General features: G+C 43.1%; 1 protein-coding gene across 1 annotated transcript in view; it reads left to right on the forward strand.

The window, feature by feature from the left end:
* LOC138247247 (uncharacterized) overlaps window positions 1-25,655 on the forward strand; it is a 295,171-nt gene that overhangs the window by 260,937 nt on the left and 8,579 nt on the right. The window contains exon 14 of the mRNA XM_069201977.1: window positions 22,082-22,139. Coding sequence (XP_069058078.1) covers window positions 22,082-22,139 — 58 coding nt within the window. The remainder of the gene's footprint in view (window positions 1-22,081; window positions 22,140-25,655) is intronic.

Genomic DNA, 25,655 nt, shown 5'->3' on the forward strand with positions numbered 1-25,655 from the left:
ACAAGGAAGGGCACCTATGGTTCAATTTCCATGGTCTCCGACATTGGAAATCTGCCTACAGGTCCCCTTACGCCTGCCCAGACCCAGGCGTTAAATAATGGCGCTAAGCCGGCTTTGCGCCATTATTTAAGACCCCCCTCCTCCCGTGTGTGATTTTTGAATGGGAGGTTAAATAAGGGGCTAGGGCCTTAGAGGCATTTTGTGCCCGGGAACACCTACCTTGCATCTCATTGACACAAGGTAGGTTCCCGCAGGCAAAAAATGTTGTTAATATTTTAGTGCTAGACATGTCTAGCGGCAAAATATAAATATGGAATTAAGTTTGCACCACTTTTGAGTTAAAAAATGACACAAATCCGGCACAAACAGAGTATAAAAATGGGCCTATATCCCTGCTGCTGTCTTTCACCAGATTCAAACGTTTATTCTCTACTTCTGTCATTTCACAAGTGAAATTATGTCTATGTACATATGAAGTGTCTTGTGTCATGACAGGTACAAAATATTTACCTGCTATTTCTGCACCTTTAAAATGAGGATTTTCATTCAATGTTTAAACAAAGGAACTTCTGGAAGAACTAAATCATAATTTGCCAAATAATATTGAAAGCTACTCTGTCCATAATATATACTTAATAAATGAGTAAAGGAAACTCCATAGGTCAAAAGGAATGTGTTGATATGTGATGCCTTCTAAAACTACAGGTGATTGCATACAAACACTGCAATCCCATGCATCCATAGTGTCAATATACTCACAAAGAAATTTATAATAAACAATTGATGAAAGGTCTCCTCTAGAAGTGTCTATGTGCCAATCTTTCTCATTTAGTGAGTGCACTCTATCATCAGTCGGAAATGGGAATTTAGGGACACTTGTAGATCAAACGTACTCTATATTAGAAATGTGTAGGTAAGCTCAATCCTACAAGCAAAGCGATTATCACTATAAATGTTACAACTAACACTCCTCTAAGTATGTATCTACATCTACTAGTGTTGTCGTTTCTAGGTTCCATGAGTTCTCAAGATTCAGACATGGTTCAGTAAAATGTAGCAGCAGCAGTGATGCTTAACTTATTCTCCACTTGCGCAAAGAGGCAAAACAAAGTCCAATAAGCATAATGTTTTATTTTATTTACAGAATCTTCATGAGACTTCCTTAGCCCTACTCTGTATTCTTCTAACGGACAAGCCTATCTTCTTCTGCAGACTTGGGCCTCAGTACATTTCTTAATTCCCTAACAATGTCGATGCAAAGTCTCTTAAATAGGAACAGTTCAAATTCACAAATAATCATATCCAGTACTCAAAATAATATTCGAAAAAAATGAGCAGGTCAAGGAGGTCCAGTTGGATCTGCAGCCTTATCCCAAAATTCATCCAAATATGTCCATTCAGGTGAAAAGAATCTCTGTTAATTTTGTTCTCCTCAGTGTCGATACTTGGTTTTTACTTTCACTTAGACTAGAGTTCTCAGTGTCCTCTGGATTTGTTTGAAGCCCACGCTTCTTGGGTAGATTCAGTTTCTCTCTTTCGTGCATTTTGGGCCAACTGTCTCCCGTTATCCAGATACCCCTCAGACCGAGCATGTCCTGTTTCAGGCTTGATTTGACCCCCAAAAGCTTGAATACCAGCTCCAGTTGTCTCTCTGTCACCACCAGTATTTCTGGGAAAGGTACTTTCACATCAAGGTGACACTGAACTCTGTGAGTATGGGAAGCATGTATCCAGTTGGGGAGACCTCCACATTTAACAGCTGTTATTGTTACCTAGATGACTTGATATGGCCCATATGAATGAGGTTCAAAACACTTCTTCCTCATGTGTTTTTTCACCAGAACCCAGTCACTGGGACTGAGTTCATGGCACTGTTCCTGATGCGGCAGGGCTGTGGTGGCTCTGACCTGATGAGACACAGAGCGCATCATGTCAGGTAGTAATCAAGGATCATATCATCTGTACTGTTCACACGTGCATTTACAGGTAGCTGGCAGTCTCAAAGCGATGCCCATGTTTATCTCATGGGGAGATAGTCCCATTGTCTGATCAGGTACACTTTGAAGACTCATCAGCACAAGGGGCAAAACATCATGCCATTTCAAAGATGTTGAAGCACACACTTTTACCGATCTGGATTTTGATGTCCCATTAACTTGTTCGACAAGTTTCAAAGCCTCAGGTCTTTAGCTTCTGTTTGCAATGCTGTTCACAACAATCTCAGGACCTCATTATGAAAATGAGGCCCTCGGTCTGACTCTATAGAGGGCAGGAAGCTAAACCTAGGAATGAGTTCTCCTACCAACAATTTTGCTACAGTGAGACTGTCATTTCTTCCAGTTGGGTAAGCTTCAACCCAACGCTAGAAGATGCACACAACCACCAGGACATTTCTCAGGCTGTTACACATAGGCATCTTAATAAAGTTTAACTGCATCCTGTTAAAGGGCCCTTCTCATCTTCCTATGTGACTTAGGGCCTGATTTAGATGTTAAAAACAACAAATAATGGAGGGAATGTGGAACAAATCAAACATTCATACCCAGACACAGATCTGGGTTTAATTCGTCACTTTTTAGCTTGTAATGCTATTTCAGTTTGGACCCAGCCATATGCAAATCAGCCTGGACCCTGCTCCCCCTGGGAAGAGTTCAGGCCAAACTAGCAGGCCATGCCCTCTCTGCATCTGAAACAAGCATCCTACGACTGGTTTCAGGGTATCACCCCTCATCAGCCAGGCTAGCTTGAATCTGGTGCTATGGCACGTACGGGACCCACATCTAGGCATACCTTTCTCACTAAGGACATATGCAAAAACAACAGATAATGAACGGAATGCAGAAACAAATCAAACAGTCACCCACAGTCACAGATCTGGGTTTAACCCATCAGTTGTTTGCTTGCCATGCCATTTTAGTTTGGACCGAACCATATGCAAATCATTGTTGACCCTGCTTCCCCTGGGAACAGTCCAGCCCAAGCGTTCATGCCAGGTGCTCCCTGGACCAGAAACAAGCATCCTTGGACCAGTTTTGGGGTAGCACCCATCGTCAGCCAGGCTAGCTTGAATCTGGTGGCAAGGCGAGCACAGGACCCAGATCAACATATACCCTTCTCACTAACAGCAACAAATACAAAAACAGCAGATAATGGACAGAATGCGGAATAAATCAAACATTCACCCCCAATCACGAATCTGGGTTTAATTCATCATTTTTTTGCTTGCCATGCCATTCCAGTTTGGACACAGCCCTATACAAATCAGTCTTGACACTTCTCCCCCTGGGAACAGTCCAGGCAGAGCTGCCAGGCCAGGTCCTCCCTGGACCAGAAACAAGCATCCTGGGACCGGTTTCCGGGTATCACCCCTCATCAACCAGGCTAGCTTGAATCTGGTGGCATGGTAAGCATCGGATCCACGTCTGGGCATACCCTTCCCAATTATGGCAACAAATGCAAAAACAGCAGATAATGGATGGAACAAGGAACAAATCAAACATTCACCCTAGTCCCAGATCTAGGTTTAATCCATCATTTTTTTCACTTGGAATGCTATTCCAGTTTGGACCCAGCCATACACAAATCAGTCTTGACCCTGCTCCCCCTGGGAACTGTCCAGGCAGAGTTGCCAGGCCAGGTCTTCCTTGGAACAGATACAAGCATCCTGGGACCATTGTCAGGGTATCAGCCCTCATCAGCCAGGCTAGCTTGAATCTGGTGGCATGGCAAGCACGGGATCCACGTCTGGGCATACCCGTCCCACTTAGGGTGACAAATGCAAAAACAACAGATAAGGGACAGAATGCCGAACAAATAAAAATATTCACCCCCTGTCACAGATCTGGGTTTAATCCATCTATTGTTTTGCTTGCCATGGCATTCCAGTTTGGACCCAGCCATATGCAAGTCAGTCTTGACCCTGCTCCCCCTGGGAACAGTCCAGGCAGAGCTGCCAGGCCAGGTCCTCCTTGAAACAGAAACAAGCATCCTGGGACCAGTGTCGGGGTATCACCCCTCATCAGCCAGGCTAGCTTGAATCTGGTGGCATGGTAAGCACAGGTTCCTCGTCTGGGCATACCCTTCCCACCTAGGTCAACAAATGCAAAAACAACAAACAATGGGCAGAAAGCAGAACAAATCTAACATTCACCCCCAGTCACAGATCTGGGTGTAATACATCTGTTTTTTTGCGTGCCATGCTATTCCAGTTTGGACCCAGCCATATGCTAATCAGTCTTGATGGAATGCGGAACAATTTAACAATGATCCAGATTTTGGCAGAGGGTTTACTCCTTCACAACTATGACGGATATCCTGTCCGCCAAAATCTAAATCCCATAGGAAACAATGGGATTTAGATTTTGGTTTGACCAGGATATATGTTGCCGTTGTGACAGAGTAACCCCTCTGCTGAAATCTGAATCAGGCCATTAGTGTTACTGCAGATCTCTTTCCAGCACTGTTCTGCTGGCATACAGCATATCTGTGACACAAGGCTTCAGCAATCATTTGGGATTAAACCACGTTATCCTAAACAATTGTAGCATCTCCACCAACATGAGCTGGACCATGGAAATGCCTAGACATTGGGAGCAATAACTATTGGGCAATACAGGTCTTCCATCCACTGAAACCCAAATGTTGGCCTCTCTCTTGACACAACCTTCTCTGATCCAACGGTGCCATTCTTCCTATGACACCTCTTTCTGAACCCTGTTTACCTCTTCTCATGTGTCTGCAGTTGTTAACAAAAAGTTGTAATCGGTCACATCCAATCTCTCCTTTGTGTATTGTCCATTAAAGGTATAGACATTGTGGGCACAGTACTTTGCGACCTCATCAGCATATCTATTGCCCAAAGTTACAGGATAGTCTCCAACACGGTGTGCATGGCACTTGACTGCTGCATCTTGTGCAGGCATGTGTTACGCCTCAAGAAGGTTCCTCACTTTTTCACCATTCGAGATAGGTGATCAAGAAGAAGTCGTAAACCCCCTCTTGGACCATAACTGTATGAAGTCATGCACAAAACCAAAGCCATAGTGAATATCAGTGAAAATCACCACCTTCAGCTAGTCTGAGACACAGTAGGCTCTAGTTAGTGCAATCAATTCAGCTACTTGTGCACAAAATATTCCTTGAAGCCAGGAAGCTTCAACAACTACTGAAATTGTGCAGACATCACAGGCTGCTCTCAAACTTCCTCTGTTGTCTCGTAAACATGAGCCACCCACATATAGCACAAAATTAGACTCAGGTAGTGGCTTACCTCATATATATGGTCTTGGCTTGGTGCATTGTCCAGTGACAGCCAGACAGTCATGCTCCGCTTCACATTCATCATTTCCATTGTGTATTACAGGCAAAAGAGTTGAAGTATTTAGAACAGTGCAGTGCTTCACTGTTTCATCTACAAGTTTAGTTTGTTCATACTTAGTAAGGAGGCGACTTGTCTAGTGCTGGGTTCTAGTCCTTGTCAGCAACAATTCAACAGAATGAGGAACACAAACAGTTAGTAGGTAACCCATGACTATGTTGTCGCATCTCTTTATGCTGACACTGATAGCTGCCACCGCTTTAAGGTAACCTGGCAGCAGGATGCTACGGGATCAGGAGTAGCAGAGAAGTAGGCCGTAGGCCTTCTGCCATTTCTGTGTAACTCTGTAGGCACTGAGAGAGTACAGCCCTCCCTCTCACTGCAGAAAAGTGCAAATAACATATTGTAATCAGCCATTCCCAGTACTGGAGCAGGACAGCGACTTTCTCTCAGTCCTAGGAAGGCAATCACGCAATCAATATTCCAGGGTACCGGTTAGACACACCCTTGTGTGTCAGCCTCTGTGAAGGTTTGGCCAATAGAAAAAAGTGGGTATTCACTGGCAACTGTAGCCAACCATTCCCAAAAACATCCTCACTTTTCTCTTGGTAGTTGGCGGGAATTTGTTTCAGAACTGACAGAATCCCCTCTTGTCACAATTTCCTTGCTCCCTTCTCCTTGTGATGTCAGAAACACTGGACCTCTTTCAGACAATATTGCAACTTACCTGGGGACAAATTATGTCCATTCTCAGCCAGGTGATTCTACAATGCAAAAGTATCTTGCTTACAGTCTTCTTGCGTACTCAATGTCACCCATAGGTCATCAATATTTTAGATGGGACTGAGTTGCAAGGCATTACCAAGGACTCCAGAGTCTTCTTGAGAATTGGTTGAAGATTGAGGGACTCTCGCAATGCCCTTGTGGGACTCGGCACTATCCCAAACACGATTGCCGAACCAAAGTACAAAGAGGAACTGACTGTCCTCATGCAAAGGTATGGAAAGGAAAGTCTGGCACAAATCAATAACAATGAGCTACTCAGCCTCACATGGAATCTGAAAGAAACTCACAGCTGGACTAAGTACCATGGGACAACAGGGTACAACAATGTTGTTCACTTTTCTCAGATCTTGAACAAAGCGATATTTACCACATGGCTTCTTTAATCTCATAATAGGTGAATTGCTTGAACTCCCAATAATCTTTTTCAGAATATTGTGTTGGATCATGGATTCAGTTAGCTGGGTAATCCCAGCAATATCTCAGGTATCAAATTACATTGGGGGGGGGGGTGTTCTTGGATATTAGGCATTTTGCTTCACTGTAATTCAAATGGGTTCAACACCTTTGATCAAACCGATGTCCTGTCCTGAAAAATCGTAAACCTCAGACCTGACTGCGACTTTGAGGTCTGGTGACAAGTCATCAATGGTCCTCATTGTTAACAATGAAGTGTATGAACTATCGTTCAGCAGTTTGAAGGCGACATCCTCATCATAAGTCTGCATGTCTACACCTTTGGGAATACAATGAATGGCACAGTTCAGCTTGCAAAGGAGATCTCTCCTCAAGAGACTCACTGGACTAGAATCACACCCTACAAATTGGTGATTCTCCTCAAAAGGCCCTATTTTTACAGGCACTTCTGTGATTTGTGGGGTTGTCAGTTGTTTATTTGCAGCTCCTATTACTTGGATCATTTTTCCTGAGAGGGGTAGGTTTGGGAAATCTATTGTCCACAGAGTAGAATGGGTAGCACCAATGCCAACCAAGAATGACATGCGTGGCCATTCAGTTCATCATCTATGAATGGACCATTCTGGGTAACCTCCAAGACTGAGCCAGGTATGCAATATTCCTCCCTCCACAGGCACCTTCAGGCTGACTGATCGAAAAGCCATAGTTCTCAGACGTCTCAAACATGGGACACCTTTGGAAGGGATTATTATCTTGAAATGCATTCAAATTCATGTTGGAAACGTGATTAGAATTCAATGTAGGGCCATTCCCATTTTGCTATGGCATCTGGGGTTGTGGAACCTTCATCATTGGAGCTTCTGGTATATTGAAATTCTGAACTCTGTCTCTTTTCACATTTTGCATCTGTATGGGATTGTTACTCTGAGGCTGTACAAACCTTGAGGCTGTACAAAGATGACATTCCCTCTTCAAGTGCCCCAACCTGTTGCAATAATGACAAAGGTTTGTCGTCTTCAGACTAACCACGTCCATCCCTAAACTGGAATGAATGGGAACACCTAAACCTCCTTCCTGTATCACAGTAGTTCCCTGATGAGACACTCCTTGCATAGCACCAACATTCCCTAGAAATGACTGGGCCTGACTAGTTCTCTGAGCACCTTTTATCTGAGCAACCGTTAACTTCTTCTGGTTCATCTCTATTTCGTCCCTGAAGTACTTTGCACATCTCAAACTTTTATCAACTGATTTATTCTGCAAACAAATTAAATGGTGCTGAATCATCCTGCTAATTTCAGGTTTAAATCCTGTCACACCTTGATGAAGCTAAGGCAGCGTTAAGGTGCCCATTCCCCCGCCATATTTACAAAGTGGTGCAATGCATGCATTGCACCACTTTGTAACCCCTTGCGCCACATTATGCCTGGCAAAGCATAATGTATGCTAGGGAGGCGTTCCCATGCAGGGAGGCCAAAAAGAATGGCACAGTGAAATTTACATGATTTCACTCCACCATTTTTTCCATCATTTATAATGCCTTTGCAGGGCAGGTGTTAAAGTGACACATCCATATTAACCTATGGGCCTTCCTGTGCTTTGTGGCACTAGCATCAAAGGTTTTGACGCTAGTCCAGCAAAGCGTTACAATAGCGTAAAACATTTCAATGCTATTGTGCTAACGACCGTCATGGTGGACCGTATTGTAAATATGACGCAATCATGGTGTCATTAGGGGGCCTTAGGGGATGCAAGAAAAGTGGGAGCAATGTGCCCCTTTCTTGTAAATATGCCCCTAAGTGTGTGAGACCACCTCTTCCATAAGGAATCCCCTACTTGTTAATTATCACAAGACTGTCTACAGGATTATGATTGGTGTTTGGGATACTATCAAAGTGATAGTGGCCATATGAATTAAACCTGTCCTGCCACACTTTTTGTGTGTACCATTGTCTGTATGAGAAGGACGTGTCTGGGATACCTCTCATCTCTCTCTCCTTGTGTAGTGTGCCTAGCATAAGGCCACACAAAGGAATAAAGAGAAGAACGGTCTGTACCACTCCAAGACTCAAGGGAATCTGGCCTCGTATAATTAGGTGAATTCCAATTAAATCTACAGAACCTTTGTGAAGTCCACATCATCAACACTAGTGGTTTTCCATCTTCCTTGCACAATTAAAATTGGCAACTCCCCTCAAGTGTCACATCCCGCAAATTAGATATCAGGACGATCTTGGATGTTTCCTGGTGTCTGATACATGAACAGGAGTCTTAGTTTGTTAGAACTCCTTGTCCTTACCAAAGTATCCTCCAGGCCCCACTATCTTTGGTGCACAATATGCCTTTCATTAACTTTAGAATATTGCAATGCGAGCACAGCTCCATTTTAAATGTGAAACACAAGCAACCAAAGGTTTCTGGCCTTTGGTTTTGCTCACTTAATAAAACATTCAATGCACATTCTAAATACGTGATTATGAGTGCATCTTGCAATTATAAATGGAAACAAGAATTATAAATGAAGTGTAAATATATGCAGTTTAACCTTAGTACCATATTCAGATAACATACATATAAATGTGCATGAGTACTATAATTCATCTTGTTAAAATCAAACATTACAACACACGTGTGTAAGCTACTGATTTTTTACTGTGAATGCACCTTCAATAACATAACTTGGATGCTCCACTTTACATTAGTAACGTTAAGACACACAATATATATATTGTCAATTACATTATTATGTCACTCCTGTAATGCATGATGGTACAACCAAACTTATGTGTCACCAGCAGAGAAGGCATAGGCCAAAATAACTGTTCATTTACAGATGGATGTGGCGTAAAGCCAGAAGTACCAACATTGAAGGTGGAAAACTAGGTGCAAGTGTTCAATATTCTACACAAATCACTTTTATCTCCCTGGAGCCTAAAAAAATTTGTCCCTGGGTAATGTAACAAGTAGTGCTCATGTAAAGTGCTCCAATAACTTCGGGTTGAGTTTGCGCTGTATAAAACTGCAAAACAACATACAAAAACCCATTGGACAGGCCAGGAGAATGATTTGATAAGGCAGGAGACGGGTGCAGGAGAGGCAGAAAAAAATGACGTTTGCATCTGTATAGCGGACACTGGATGGAGGTCTTTCCATTGAACCTGGGAGCATCGGGCAGCGATGAGAAACAAATGGGGAGAGAAAGGGAGAAAGGCAGAGAATAAGAGGAAGTGAGGCATAAAGAGCTAAATGAAAAGAAAGAAGCAAGACATTGTAGAAGAGAAAGAGAGATAAAAGAAGAGATGAAGGTGTGAAAAGGGAGGGAGCGAAGAGAGAATACCAAGCCATAAAAAGATAGAGCAGGTAGGAAGAGAACAAGAGAAAGAGGCACAGAGGGAAAAACTGGTGGAGTGAGAGCTATAGATAGAGGAGAAAGAAGAAAGCAAAGCTTACAGCGAGGTGGAGGTAGAATGAGAGAAAGTGAGCTTATTCGTAGGAAGATTTTTGCTGTCACAGCTCATGGATTGGCGCTACGAAATATGCTGGACAGGACCACTGGTTCAGCTCTTTACTTAAATTCTCATGCTTGCCCAATTCTGATGTTCCTTTATGTAGTGCTTTCTGCACTGGATTGTTAAAGTGAAAGAGGACAGGATGTGGAGAAGCACTTTTTTGACCACAACATAAAGCAGATAATATTGCTTAACTGTTCAGCTTCACAGGAAGTAACTGTTTGAACTCTCAGAGACATCCCAGACATAGCCTTCCTACAGCTGAGCATGTTTTTAGTATGTATATGCACATGCGCTATTCAAAATCTCAACAGTGAATTCTGTTCGAGTGAGACTAACACACTTTTTAAGTTATGTATTATTTAGATTCTTGAAAGCCTCTTTTACTTCTGAATCTGCTGTTGTGAATGCTACTGTAAACAGGGGGAAGTGGTCAATAGTATAGCAGGTGCAGTGAAAGCAGGCCCCAAAGGTGTTAGAGTCCAGTGTGCCCAAATGATGACTATATATAACTAACCAAGCAGTGGACAGGGGCCACTTTCTTTTGCTTTGCTACACCACTAGCTGTAGACGTGGCAAACATGGGGCATATATATCAAAGATTTTGTGTCACCCTTCCCCACACAAGGGGATGCAGGGTGACGCAAAACCTAGAATGAGGTTAACCAAGTCAATCAAAGCCACGTTGTGTGGTCTTGCGTAGCTTGGTAAATCAGGGATAATCAAGGTGTTAGATCTGGCATGCTTGGCATGGTTTGCCCTGTCTTTTTGCCTCTGCGTCCTGTATTTTTGACTGTGTGCTGAACTTCGTTTTTGCCGGTTTTGGTACTCTGATCACTTTACCATTACTGACGAGTGCTAAAGTGACGGTGCTCTCTGTGTAAACTGTATGTGTAATTGACTTTTCAATGATTGGCATATTTGATTTACTAGTAAGTCCCTAGTAAAATTGACTAGAGGTGCCCAGGGCCTGTAAATCAAATGCTACCAGTGGGCCTGCAGCACTGATTGTGCCACCCACACTAGTAGCCCTGTAAACATGGCTCAGACCTGTCAATGCAGTGTCTATGTGTGCAGTTGTAAACTGACAATTCCACCTGGCAAGTGTACCCACTTGCCAGGCCCAAACCTTCCCTTTTTGTACATGTAAGGCAAACCTAAGGTAGGCCCTAGGTAGCCCCATGGGCAGGGTGTAGTGTATGTTAAAGGTAGGACATGTAGTGATGTGTTTTACATGTCCTGATAGTGAAGGACTGCCAAATTAATTTCTCACTATTGCAAAGCCTATCACTTTCATAGGTTAACATGGGGACTGCCTTCAAATATCTTTTAAGTGCAGTTTCCCAATGGGAGCAGATAGGTATTTGGCGTTTGGGGTCTCTGAACTCACAATTTGAAATTACATCTTTTGGTAAAGTAGGTTTTTAGATTGTCAGTTAGAAAATGCCACTTTTAGAAAGTTGTCATTTACTGCTTAAACATTTTGTTCCTCTGCATGCCTAGGGAATCCATGTCTCGGTCAGACTGACAGATGGGCTGTTTGTAAATTCCCTCTAGACGGTGACATAAAGGGAGCTCAGGAGTGTCCTGCATATCCTGATGAGTCTCCTGGGCTAGAGTGAGGAGCTGACACTTACACAAAAGGGCTGTGCCTGTCCTCCCACAATGCAGTCTTGCACCCCCTAGTGTGTGTCTGGGGCCAGGCCTGGGCAAGGCAGGATCTTGTGAACATCAGAGACTTTTCTTCGAAGTTTGCTACTTCAAAGGCAGAAATGAGTACTGGACTCAAAATCCCAGATTTTCATATTACTTCTGGATCAAGAGTAACCTCTGCCAAGGAGACGAGCTAAAGAGCTGGAAGAGTTTTGTTCCTTTTGTAGTGTTTTCACTGTATTACTGTGTGAGTTGGTACAAATACTTTATACGTTGCCTCCGAGATACGGCTGACTGCTTGTGCCAAGCTACCAAGGCGATGAGCAGGTGTTATCCTAGGTGTGTATCTCACTTACCCTGGCTAGAGTGAGCGTCCCTGCTTGGACAGACTGCAAACTGACTGACAACCAGAGACCCCATTTCTAACACAAAGTAGCTCAAGTTGCAGCTTTGCATTATTCTGCTACAGGGAGGCATTCCATGGGTGGAGAGCGGGTGTTCCTATGCATCCACCCATGGATTTCGGCGCATTCCCAGATTCACCATTAGTACTAGACCTTGGAATGCGTCAAAATGCTATGCCTTCCCAGGGGAGGCAGAATGAGGAGAAATATATTTATTTCTCCTTGTTTTTCCTCTTTCTAAGGTGTCTCTTCCTGCCCAAAAACAACCGGGTCTGCAATGCATCCACACTTGCAAGAGTGCCTGCACTAGTGCTAGGCAGACATAGTGCACCAGCGCAAGGACAAGACAGGAAAGAGCCATATGATGTTAAATATGGAGAATTGCTGCCCACTCCCTGTCATGCAATGCAGCACAGCAAGGTGTCTTGCTACACTGCGTTGCGTGACATATTGATAAATCTGTCACCATGAATGTGATGCTCCTCTCGCAAGCTGGCTTTTCCAACAGTCTTCCTTTCAATTGGTTACAGATATTGTTTACTTATACAACTGTAGCAGTTACACAACCTCTAAGGAATAACAAGGGAACCAGATAGTATGCCATGTAATGCTTCTCAGTCGACACACCCTCTTGTGAGCTAAGGGTGAAGATTCTCTCCTTCCCTCATTCCCTAATAGTGCAAAAACAATGCTTCAAGGCATTTTTCACTATATATGTGTGCTGTAAGGATGTAGCACATATGGAAAGAAGGAAAAAGGAGAAATGGAACTATTTCTCCTCGGTATGCCTGCCTCAGTGAGGCACAGCATTTTAGCACAAATCACTATTAGTAAATCTTTCAAGATGGGGGCTTGTGTCAAAGAATATAAGTGGTTGCTTAGAAACACCCATGTGCCACTCATGGAATGCCCCCTTGATGCAAAGTAATGTTAGGCAGCACGTTGAACTATTTTGCAATAATTTTGGTTACAATGCAAGGCGTTCCAGTTCTGCTGGATCCATCATTTGCCTTCATGACTAACACTTTTGTTTTATTCAGGGAGCAATTTGAAATGGCTTGATTGCTAACCAGTGATTTCCATTGTCTGCTTACAGGGTGGTTTAGGATACTGTTGAGCATGTTGAGAAAAGTGGCCAGGGAGACTCCAGCAACACACATGCCGTTGCTTATGTATTTTTCATGTAAAGACTTAGGCCCTCATTTCGACCTCAGCGGTTTCATTCAAAGACCGCCGAGGAACAGCCGTGCTGAAGAGCGCCAGTGCAGGCGGTTTTCCGCGTGGCGTATTATGACTGCTGGCAGCCCTCCATCCTTTTTCGGACGGAGAGCCGCCAGCAGCCATACTGGCGGTAGGTGGGGAAGTGGAGGCTGCTCCACCTCCACCGCCCCGTCATCAGAACACCGCCCACCAAATCACGTTCCATGATTCGGTGTGGCGGTGTTCTGGTGACAGGGAGCTGGTGGCGGAGTAGCCCCCATGGATCCCGTCCCCTCCCGGAGGATCAACGGACAAGGTAAGTTGATCGTCCATTAGGGGTGGGGGGCGGGGGGGTGTTGTGTGCGTGCATGGGGTGTGCGTGTGAGTATGTAGAGGGGGTGTGTGAGTGCGTGTATGCATCCGGGGGGTGTTGTGTGTATGGGAAATGTCTGCAGGTCGGTCTGTGTGCATGTCTTTATGTGTGCGGGTATGTGTTGTTGAAGTGTATGTGTGCGTGTAGGGGTGGGTGTCTGTGCATGTTGGGGGTGGGGAGGGGGTGTGTGTCTGTGCATGTTGGGGGTAGGGGGTGGGAGGGGGATCCTGCCACCTTTGGGGTGTGGCAGGGGGTGCGGGCTGTGGGGGGAGGACTCGGGGTGGGGGGGACCCCTATAAGTGCCAGGGAAGGAATTCCCTGGCACTGATAGTGCCTACCGCCATGGATTTTGTGGCGGTTCCAAACCACCCGAAATCCATGGCGGTATGCAGGGTCGTGATACCGCTGGCGGTCTGGTGACAGCAACCGGGCTGGAGAGCGAAGACTCCAGCCCAGCGGTCATCACCACCCTGGCGGTCAGAGTGGAGAAGTGGCGGATGACCATGGCGGTCATAATTCCATTTTTTTTATGCCGGCCTGTTGGCGGTATTGGCGGTATTACCGCCACTTCTACCCTGTCCACCAGGGTTGTATGAGGGCCTTAGGGCCTTATTTAGAATCTGAAGGATGAGATACTCTGTCACAAATGTGGCAGATGTCCTATCTAAAACACTGTAACTTCCCTTCTAGGCCTCTATATGGAGCAAAAAGGCATTATAGTGCCCCTCTCCACTGCCTGCTGCACCCTTAGTAGCTAATTTCTATGCATTCTTAACATTTATTTACTGGTGAGCAAGTATCAATCTTCACTATTCATTTGTTACAACTACCAAAAGGGTATTTTCCTATTGATTAACAAACCATATTCTCTGTATCACAGCTACTTGCAGCACCTAGTGTTTCTGAAACATTTGATATTGCAGAGCAGAATTTTCAAATATGCGTGCACCTGATTGGCAATGCCAATAGTTTTGCCTCTTGTGCAGTGAAAATGTTTTTTTGAACCAACTCCCCAAACACGCAGCATGGCCCAAAGGTATGCAAAATGAATTGTAATCATTGATCGTAATCAGATTTTATTCAAAATACTAGCCTCTATTAATGGTAAATGCATTTTGTTACCTTTGCATGCAAAGCTTGCTAGAAGCACTTGCACTATACAAAAACCAAAATGATTGGTATAGTCACTACTTGGTTTATATCATAACCTCTGTTAGACCTGGCATCCTTGGCTTTGTTTCCCCTGACTTTTCTACCTTCTGACCTCCTGTATGCTGACTTCGTTTTTGCTGGCTTTAGGACTCTGGGCACTTTACCATTGCTGATTAGTGCTAAAGCGTATGTGCTCTTTCCGTAAAACATGTTACTTTTGGCCTATCCACAATTGTCTTATTAAATGTACTTAGAAGTCCCTAGTAAAGTGCATTACATGTGCCCAGTGCCTGTAAATGAAATGTTACTAGTGGGCCTGCAGCACTGATTCCGCCACACACTTAAGTAACCCTTTAAACTGCCATATTGATTTGGCAAGTTAACCCTCTTGCCATGCCCAAACCTTCCTTTCTAATAAATATGACACCCCTAAGGTAGACCCTGGACAGCTCCAAGGTCAGGGTGCACTGTATTTAATTAGTTGGACTTATACTTTTAAGCTTTTCATGTCCATGCAGTTCACAACTCTTAATTTATTTTTTCACTATTGCCTTATTACATTTTATACACTTCATTTCCAGGTGGGAAGAGATGGTACACCCTCGTTCAGTGTCTCTGAAATCACAATTTAAAATCACAAGTTAGGATGAAATAATATTTTAAATTGTAATTCTGAAAGTGCCACTTTTAGAAAGTTGACAGTTTTTTACTTTAAATCATCTAGTGTCTTCTGCCTGTCTCTGAATACGCGGCTGGGTGGGTGACAGCTGGGCTCTTGTGCATGCCCTTCAGACAGCCACACACAATGGGAGCTTAGGTGTGGTTGAGTGGCCATCTGCATGTTGATAGCCCATCCTGGGCAAGATGGATGAGAAGAGCTGACTCATACCTGAATGGGTTGGGTCCTGAGTCCTCACAAAGGGCTGTACAACCCCCTATAGTGTCTCTTGTTAGCCAGGGCAGGAAGGGCAGGGACATTGTGCACTTCAAAGGCCTCTCTTTTAAGTCTTCCCCACCATTAAGGCACCACTGAGTATAAGTATTGGACCAAATCAATATACTTCTGGGCCTGATGCCATTCTCCAAGTAAGATGAACTGCTGTGCTACTGAAGGGACTGTCACACTGCTAAAACTCTGCTGGACTTTGCTGGAATCCTGCTTTGCTGTGCCTGTCCTGCTGCCTATTGCCCTCCTTGTGAAGGAGTAAGAAGGACTGGACCAGCATCTAAGTGACTCCAAGGGCTTGTTGGCTTGCCTCCTGTTTTGAAGTCTCAGAGACATCAAAGACTTCACTCCACACTGCTACAACTTCTGGACTCTGCCATCTGTGAGTCCTACGCTGACAGGTGTGTCAATCCAGTCTTGGGCCTTTGAAAGTGGGGTTCTCCAGCTGTTTTCTACAGAAATTCACGTATCACTTCACTGCTCCGATCAGAACTGCAGCATCTCCCCTCACTGCTCATGTATTGCCTTTCAGGACAACGACACTGCAGCACTAACTACATGGCTTGAAACAGGTGCATCGCCCACTGTCTCAACACATTGCCTTTGCATCACCAGCTGCGCTGCTTGATGATGAGGCATCTCCTTCATTGCAAAGGGTTCGATGCCCCACCGCTGGTCGAGGACAATGCATTGATGACTGCGGGGCTCGACGCATCTTTGATTGCAAGGATCGACTCATTGCCTTCACATCTTCCCCTCTGCTCCTTGCAAAGGAACTGTGATGTTGATGCAACACTCCACAAAAAGTACTTTTTCAGAGGGTCAAGATTGGTCCCTGTAGCTGGGCCATGCTCCATCTCGGTTGGCCTGAACTTTGAGATTTACCACAGTCTAGTATGACCAGAAAGCCCCAGTTGGCCCTTTAAGTTTCTAAGCACTGTATTTACACATAATCTTTAAAATGTATATCTCAACTTCTATTGATTGGATTGCTGTAATTTTTGGTTTAGCTTTGTTCATTAAATTATGATCTATTTTTCTAACTTGGTGTGGATTTTTGTTTTTGTGGTGTTTGCCTGTTTTAAGTGTTGCACAATTACTTTATACATTGCCTTCTACTTTAAGCCTGCCTACTCTGTGTCAAGCTACCAGAGGGTCAGCACAGGTTAATTTGTGGCGTGTATTTGACTTACCCTGACTAGGATTGTGTTTCCTGCTTGGACAGGGTGCATACCTCTGCCAACCAGAAACCCAATTTTTAGCAGCCTCTTAGGTGACTGATTTTATCACAAAATTGAAAATTCTCTTTTGAAGCTGGTGAAAGCTATTCCAGGAATGCATTTCCAGTCTGTTTTCTAAAAGAAACACAGTACCTGGGAAGTGTGTAGTCTCAATTCATACTTACGTTTCATACTTTTGCCTTCCCATCAGTTCATCTTTCATGGCCTCTGTAAATTCCAAGCCCTGTACAAACCGAGCAGAATTATAAGTTGTGCAGATTTTGCCACACCCAGTAATTACAAGGTGTAAGAAAATCTTCTTCCCCACAAACATTTCAGTAGGTCAAAGCTGCTGATATTTACTGCAGAGAAAATGCCTAGCAAATACCAGAGCATGCAGATTTAGCTGCCATAAGCACCAAAATACACAGGCTAAGCCACTTTTTCTGGACAAAACTCTGAATATGCCATCATTATAGTGCTTGATAAAATCCAAACACCTTGGTGTCGGACTTTAATAAGTCGGACACCGTGTCATTCATTATTGAGGCCTTGCTTTCTTTTTTATAACTAGTTCTAGCATCCCTTAACCTGATAACATATCTGTAGATAATAAGTGTTAATTGAAGACATTTTGAAGAGCCCTATTTTCCCAGTGCAACTAATTCAAATTTGAGATCATTGTGGTCACACACAAAGCCTGCAATTGATGCATTAGACCCCTGAGTAATCAGAACTGATGTATTACAGTGTTTGTTTCTGTTTGTTGGCCCTCTTCACTCAGTATTACCACAGTCACTTGAAAACGTCACTGCAGTTACCTGTCTTATCTTTCACAATCTTGCTACTGTGAAAATAGTTGTGAGTACGATATCAATGAGGGCAGCAGATCAGTCGACCAGACGATCACCTGTAAACAAAGGGCATGTTTTAGAGTTTTTCAGGTGGATTTCTCCATCACAAACGTAATGGATATTCCATCCACCTTATTTGAGTGCATTTTATCATATGTATATAGTATGAATCCTAAATCTACATCTAATGTGTTAAATGGTCAGTGACTTTGTTGAAACCTAATATTAAACCAATTGTTTATGATGGGGATCCCATTGAATGACATAGCTATTTCATAGGTTTGATTGAATATAAAAATCGCTATACCTTTGGCAAGATATATGTCTCCAAGAAAGGTGATAGCATTATAAGTTGGTGGCATCAAGAGATTTAGGGGTCATGTTAGATCCCAATAGTGAAAATCCCATTGTATTGAAGAACATTAATCATATTAATACAGTAGTACAAAAAACTGAAACAAGTTTGCTTAAAGCAGATACTGAATTACCAGGGGGGTTATAAAATGAATTTCTGCATGCATTCCGAAAGGGTTTGGGTTACGTAAAGGAATACTATCACAAAATCAAATTAATCCCTGGATAAATTCCCTGTTGTAGTAAAGTACAGGGTGTTCCCGAGATTTTAAGAGAAGAGATGTGAGCTTAGTTAGACAAACTTAAAGATCAAGGGATAATTGAGGAAGTTGTAGGAACTGCATGGCTAGCTCTAGTAGTTGCTGCCAGAAAATTCAATGGATCTTAGACGATTAAATAAATGTATTTTAGTAGACAGATATCCATTATCTAATATTTCTGAATTATTAATGATGATAGGAGAAGAGAAATTCTTAAGTACCATCAACCTTGCTTCTGCCTATCATCAAATACAGTTAGAGGAAATGTCTAAAGACCTTACTGCATGTATTATGCCATTCAGAATATTTACATATACCAGACTTCCATTTGGTCTAATGTCGGCAGCATCAGTTTTTCAACAGGTCATGAAAAAGATCTTAAATAGAATGAATGGGGTCTGTATATACCAAGATGAAATACTTGTATATGGGGATAAAACAGAACATGATGCAAGATTTAGACAAGTTTTGAACAGGCTGTGTGATCATGATCTCACTATAAAATTAGAAAAGTGCAGATTTGGCACTAATACTATTGATCATCTAGGCCATACCATAAGAGGTGAAGGAGTAATTCCAAAAGAGGGGCTCATAGATACCATTCAGAAAATGGTTCTATCCACTACTAAGGAGGAACTAATGTGATTTCTAGGGATGACAGCGTATTATCACAAAATTGTAAAAAAGCTTAATTTGCCAATAAAACATACAACATGAGAGATCTGTTAAGTAAAGGAGTCAGATTTTCATGGAATGCTGAGTGTGAGAGAGAATTTGATGAAATTAAGTGCACATTGGCACGGGCTCCCAAACTCAAGAATTTTGATTCAAAGAAAAGCTCAATTATTACCACTGATGCCAGCCTCAAGGGTCCTGGTGCGGTTTTGCAACAAGGAGGATGTGGCCCGGAAAAGACCATCATGTTTATATCAAGGAGCCTAGAAGATGCAGAATGTAAGTACTCTGTAATAGAAAGAGAGGCTCTTGCAGTTCAGAGGGCGATTAAAAAATGGAAGACATTTATGTGGGGAATTACTTTTGTATTACAAACAGATCACAAGCCTTTGTGTGAGGTGTTCAACAAACAAGGAATTGATTCTATTTCTGCTAGAATCTCTAAATGAGTGGGAAGTTCACAAGAATATAATATTAGTGTGAAGTATATTCCGGGACCAAAAAATGTGATTGCATATACATTATCAAGATTAGTACACAAAGGAAAAAGTGGCCAGAATATTGATACTAACAAGGATCACACAGAATTAGTCTGCAAATTTAATTTTAGGATAATATCAGATAAAAGATGGCGTGAGGAGGTAAAGGGAGATGAAACTTCACAAAAGGTGATGGATCTTATCTGTACTGGCTGGAAATACAAACAGCAAGGCGGCGTGGAGTGCAGAGATTTTTGGATGGTTAAGGATCATTTATCCTCTAATGACAGTTTATTGTTACAAAGGACTAGATTAGTTCCGACAGTCAAAATACAAGAAGAGTTACTGGATATAGCACATAAGTGTCACTTAAGTATCTCAAAAACCAAAGAAAGCCCACGGTCAAGTTTTTGGTGGCCGAGAATAGATACACAGGTAGAATGCTTGGTGAGAGAATGCATGCAGTGCGCTTTGAGTAAAAAGGGCATGAAACCGAGGACTCAGCCTATGATAATCAGAAATCGGCTGAGTGAGCCATTGAAGAATATTGCTGTGGACATTATAGGACCCATACATGGGGACAACCACAAGAGTTATGTGATAGTGGTCATGGATTTGTACTCCGAATGACCTGAGATATGTTTTTTCCAGAGGCATTGAACCATATCATGTAATTAATTTTTTGAAAGATCTCATTGACAGGGAGGGTCTTCCAGAAACATTGTTAACAGAAAATGGGGTGCAACTGGTTTCCAAAGAGATGGAGAATTTTCCTCAGGCATGTAGAATAGTACACAAGAAATGTGCTCTATATCATCCCGAATCCAATGGAACGGTAGAAATATTTAATCGGGTGTTAATGGAAACCATTTCTTTAAGCAAAGATAACTGCCTAGATTGGCGAGAAGCAGTATCAAAGAGGGTTGGAGTGTAAAGGTTCACACCTCACACCACCACAGGAATGTTCATGGGAGACACCCCAATCCAATTCTAGGACTGTCTTTGGTGAATACATTTTTAGGAGGTAAAAAATGAAATGTTGAATCCAAGCAATGAAGGGTGAGAGAAGATTTGAAATTATGGAACAGTAAAATATGTTTTGATGAAAAACACTCTATTAAAATAACTGATGTAAAAGTTGGTGATATTGTTATGATAAGCCAACTAGGGGCATGTGAGTGGAAACAAACTTCGAAACCAATGAGCATTATCAAACTCTTCATGAATGCCATAAGATCACCAGGTGTGGAATCTCAACAGAGTGGTGATATATAAAGGAAGGATGTTAGATATTGTTCAGTGTCATTCTCAGCAAGAGAGGGATGACAAGAAAAAGGGTGTTGATGATGGTAGAATCCAAAATACATCTGACTTTAAAGAAACAAAATGATGATACCAGTATCAAAAACAAAGATGAGGATAGGTCTGGTAGGAAAGTACAAAGTCCAGCTTATCTAAGTGACTATGTTTAGTTCTGTATATTGATATGACCATAGTGTTTTAACTTTTATGTTGACTAGTGGTATCGTTGCTGTAATACGTTATTTACTGTATATTCTTCTATAGTGTATGGTGTATTTTTTTGCCTTTCTTAAAATGTATATAGAATGGAGGTGTGTGGAATTGTGAGCGGATGTCAGCAACTCTGACATCAGCTCACAATGGAATGGTCAAAGATTCTATGGAATGGAAGAAGAAACAAGCATTTGCAATGCAATAGGTCTCGCGTTTACACGCATTAAAGCTATTAGCATTGTAAACGCCTAACGAGACTTTTCTTGTCACATAAACTGAAAAGTAAAACCGTTTCACATAAGCGAGCTGACAGCCACCATGATCACAAAGCAAGCACACAAAAGGAAACAGAAGTCTGCTCACAGTAAAACATATCAGCAAAAGTGCAATTATCCATGTAACAGGGTCGATGTCATGCAAAGTGCTCTCCTACTGCCCAGTGAGATCACTCTGCCAATTAAAGAGAAGAAATAGTTCAGAAACCATACGGAAAACATGGAGCCTCGTATGTTTTCAGTAGTCTACTGGTGGTCTCGAGGAGGGCTAAACACCGGAAAAGGCATGACGTATGCATGCCTTTCACTAATTAAATCAAGCTAATTTTAAAGGCAAGCACACAAACTAACCAAACTGAGGGGCTTGACATGGGTGTGGTTAAAAAGCCCACAGAGAGATTACACCAGGGACAGAGCGCTTTGCGCTCAACCTTAAAAAGGATGATAAGGCAATCAACAGGAGGGCTGGATGACTGAGCTGTTTCTTCCATGATACCTTCAATAAATACCCTTGTGATCTACTTAACCATGGTGTGTTTAACTTCAATGTAACACTCACTATCTGGATATCTTTTTTCTGCCTCTGTGTGCTTTTCTCAATCTTGCCTTCTGCCCACCCTGTGTGTGTGTTTTGCAATAACGCTCTCTCTTCTTCCTGTCCCTCTCTTAATCTCAGTCTTTTTTTTCTTCCACAGTCATACCAAGCATCACAAACATTTACAGCTGAGCTAAGAGGGAAGGCCAGTATTACCGGTGAGCATACTTAAATATTTATTACCTTTTCTGTCAATGATAATATTTGCAAGTGTCTCTTTTGTCTCGGGGTTAAAGACTACAAGGTGTGAAAGGGAAGCTATTATATTTGACAAGGCCACTCAAACCACCTGAGGAACAAATCTGGTACATTCTCACGCGTCTGTGGATCATTGTATATATGTAGATCTGTCTTGATTACATTGCCTGAAGTAGAGCGCTGCTTCTGCGTCCAAAAGAATACATCGTAGCAATATCCTGTATTGGGGTTAACATCATGAACACGTGCGAAAAAGTAAATGGTTTATGTTTGTCAAACACATATGTAGCACTTCATGAATGTAAAATTATACTGGGACTTTGACTGATGTAAAGTGTAAAGACATTGACTATACATGCTGCAGTGTTTCAGTGAACCACAATGTTTAGTTACAACTACTGCCTGTAACTTCACTGTGGCTGGTTGGAATTAACTTGATCAAAGGAAAGTGAACCCAAAGGGCCTTCTTGTTCCATTCAAGTTTACATGATATAAATCCAGACACACACACGCACACACACACACACACACACTTAGCTTTATGATGGTCCATGCAGGGAGAGGTCTGGGGAGAGCAACACAGTGGAACAGGAAGGGAGAAGGGGCAGCACTATCTCTAAACCCTGTGAAACACAAAACAAATGTTAGGGTTTAAAAACCGACAAACATAATGCGGTAAATTGATACAATTTCTGTACAGTGGGTTGTGATTGTCAAAGCACACATACTGCAGCTGTTCACAGTTTAGACGAAACACTTCTTCAATTGGAATATCTTGTTAGCAAAACACACAAGAATCACAAGAGCATCATATTTCAGATGTGCCTCTAGAGAAGTTTCATGAGCGCACATGAGGGTTATCTATTGGCAACTTACTGTCTATATTTCTTACACCTCCAGCAAACCATAAGTTGATACACCTTGAACATATATGTATTGTCGAGGTACATGTATGCAGATTATGGTGTAGAAAATAGTTACTTACTTTCCTTTCAATATTTTGGCCTCAAATATGTTGGTCACAGCATTTTGTTCCATTGAAATTCCCATCTCAGTATTGCTGGGACACGCTGCTAGGTGTGCTCCTACAATATTATTTCTAATGTCCATTTCTGTGCAGCTGGAAATAGCACAGAAAGAACAGGTACCCAGAATACTCTCTGCATTCAGTGGGGAAATTTATAAGCCCCGTGATGCATGGGCAAAGTAGCAAGCAACCTTGCTGAACTGCCCTGCGCCACAGGGAAAGAGTAGAAATGTGTTGTATCTACAAGATACTGTGCATTTCTGTCCTCTCCCCCTGCGCTGGTGCACAATGGGTTGCCTAGCGCTGACGCAGACACCGTTGCACCACGGTATAAGGTTGCCTGCACCACAGACAGAACTGATTTTGTGCAGGAAGGGACACCTTCCTGCACAAAAACAATCCTGTCAATCTTTTTTCTCTTTCTACATGTGCTAGAGAATGCAGCATACATAGAAAGAGAAAGAAAAAAGTGATGAGAAATAAAGGTATTTCTCGTTGTTCCCCTCCCCTGGGTAGGCAAAAGTTTTTACACATTCTCAAGTTTACAAACACTGGCAAATCTGGGAATGCACCAAAACCCATGGGTGTTGTGTGGGAAAACCCACCGCAATGGTCATGGAATGCCTTTCTGGCACAGTGTAAGGCAATGCAGCAACTTGTGCTGCGTTGCCTTACACCATTTCTACAAGGTCATAAAAAGCTGCACAGAGTTACTTTGTGTGGCTTTGTGGATATGGACCTGCACTATACACAGCTGATGCATCACAAAACATGATGAACCAACAGCGCACAGGGTGTGGAAATAAGCCCCAGTGTTTCCTGTATTATTTCCTTTTGAACATCACCTATGCTTTTAGCAGTCAATCAGTCAATCAATCAAACAGGATTTATAGAGCATAGCCAATCACCCGATAGGTTATCCAGGTGCTTGCCAGTCCGGGAGGCTTATTCGAACAGCCAGGTCTTGAGGGCCATTCGGAATTTCAGAAGTGAGGTGATGGTCCAGAGGTGCGTAGGGAGGCTGTTCCAGGTTTTTGCTGTGACATGAGAGAAGGAGAGTCCTCCACTTCTGCTTCAGTAGATGAGGGGAGTATGGGCAAATTACAGGAAAGCCGAGCGTAGTCTTCTTGATGGTTGGTGGAAGTTCAGGTGGTGGTTAATGTGTGTGGGTCCTTGGTTGTGTAGAGCCTTGTGTGCATGGGTAAGCAGCTTAAATTGGCATCTCTTCTGTATGGGGTGCCAGTGGAGTTGCCTAAGGTGGGGTGGGATGTGGGTTCATCGGGAGAGGTCAAGTATGAGTCTGGCTGTGGTGTTCTGTATGGTTTGAAGTCTCTGTAGGAGGTGCACAGTGATTACTAGATAGAGTTGCTGTAGTCCATTCGACTGGCAATGAAGGCATGTGTCACAGTGCGACTTATGTGTAGGGGTAGCCACTTGAAGATCTTATGCAGCATGCGGAAAGTGAGGAAGCAGGTGGAGGAGACAGCGTTGATCTGTGAGTTCATGGTGAGCTTGTTGTCAAAGATGATTTTGAGGTTTCTTGTGTGGTCGGAGGAAGTGGGTGTGGGTCCTAGGTCTGATGGCCACCAGGAGTCATTCCATGGGTTGCTGCTCTTCCAAAAGATCAGTACTTCTGTCTTGTCTGTATTCAGCTGCAGGCAGTTATTCTTCCTCTAGTCAGCGATGCTTGTTATGCATCTGTGGAAGTTGGTTCTGGTGGTGGAGGGGTCGTCTCAGTGAGAGGAAGAGGTGGGTGTCATCTGCGTTGGAAATTATGTTGGGACCATGGGATCTGACGATGTTGGCTAGCGGAGTCAGATATGCCTTGTAAAGCATGGGTATGAGCCATGGGGGACACCCCAGGAGACTTCTTGGGTTTGGAGGTGAAAAATGGGAGGTAGATCTTCTGGGTTCTTCCATTGGGGAAGGAGGTGATCCATCTGAGCGCATCCCCTTAGATGCCAATGTGGTGGAGTTTTTCAATGAGCATGTGGTGGCATATAGTGTTGAAGGGCGCAGGGAGGTCAAGGAGGATCAAAGCTGCTGTTTCTCCTTAGTCGACGAGGGTCCAGGCTGGGATCAGGGCAGTTTCAGTGCTGTGATTGCTACGGAAGCCAGATTGGTAAGCATTGAATAGTTGGTTCTGCTCCAGGTGTGTCATGAGTTGCTTGTTGATGACTTTTTTCAGTACCTTTGCTGGGAATGGGAGTAGGGAGATTGCAGTCGTTTTTGGGTTTGCTGGGGTAGGTGGAGATGTTGGTGGAGCACTAGTCCCCATTGTCATCACACTTTGCTCATTGCCTCCCAATCTTCCACTACCCATTTAATCAGTTATGGCGTTCCTTTCTAGGCATTTTATTTTTTCTCCTCTTGGCAAAAAACAAATAACACTGCGTCCCCAGCACTGCCATTGTTACCTGCATTTGGTATGGTTTTCATGTCCTGCCTC

Source organism: Pleurodeles waltl, chromosome 7, assembly GCF_031143425.1.
Source record: "Pleurodeles waltl isolate 20211129_DDA chromosome 7, aPleWal1.hap1.20221129, whole genome shotgun sequence".
Lineage (NCBI taxonomy): Eukaryota > Metazoa > Chordata > Amphibia > Caudata > Salamandridae > Pleurodeles > Pleurodeles waltl.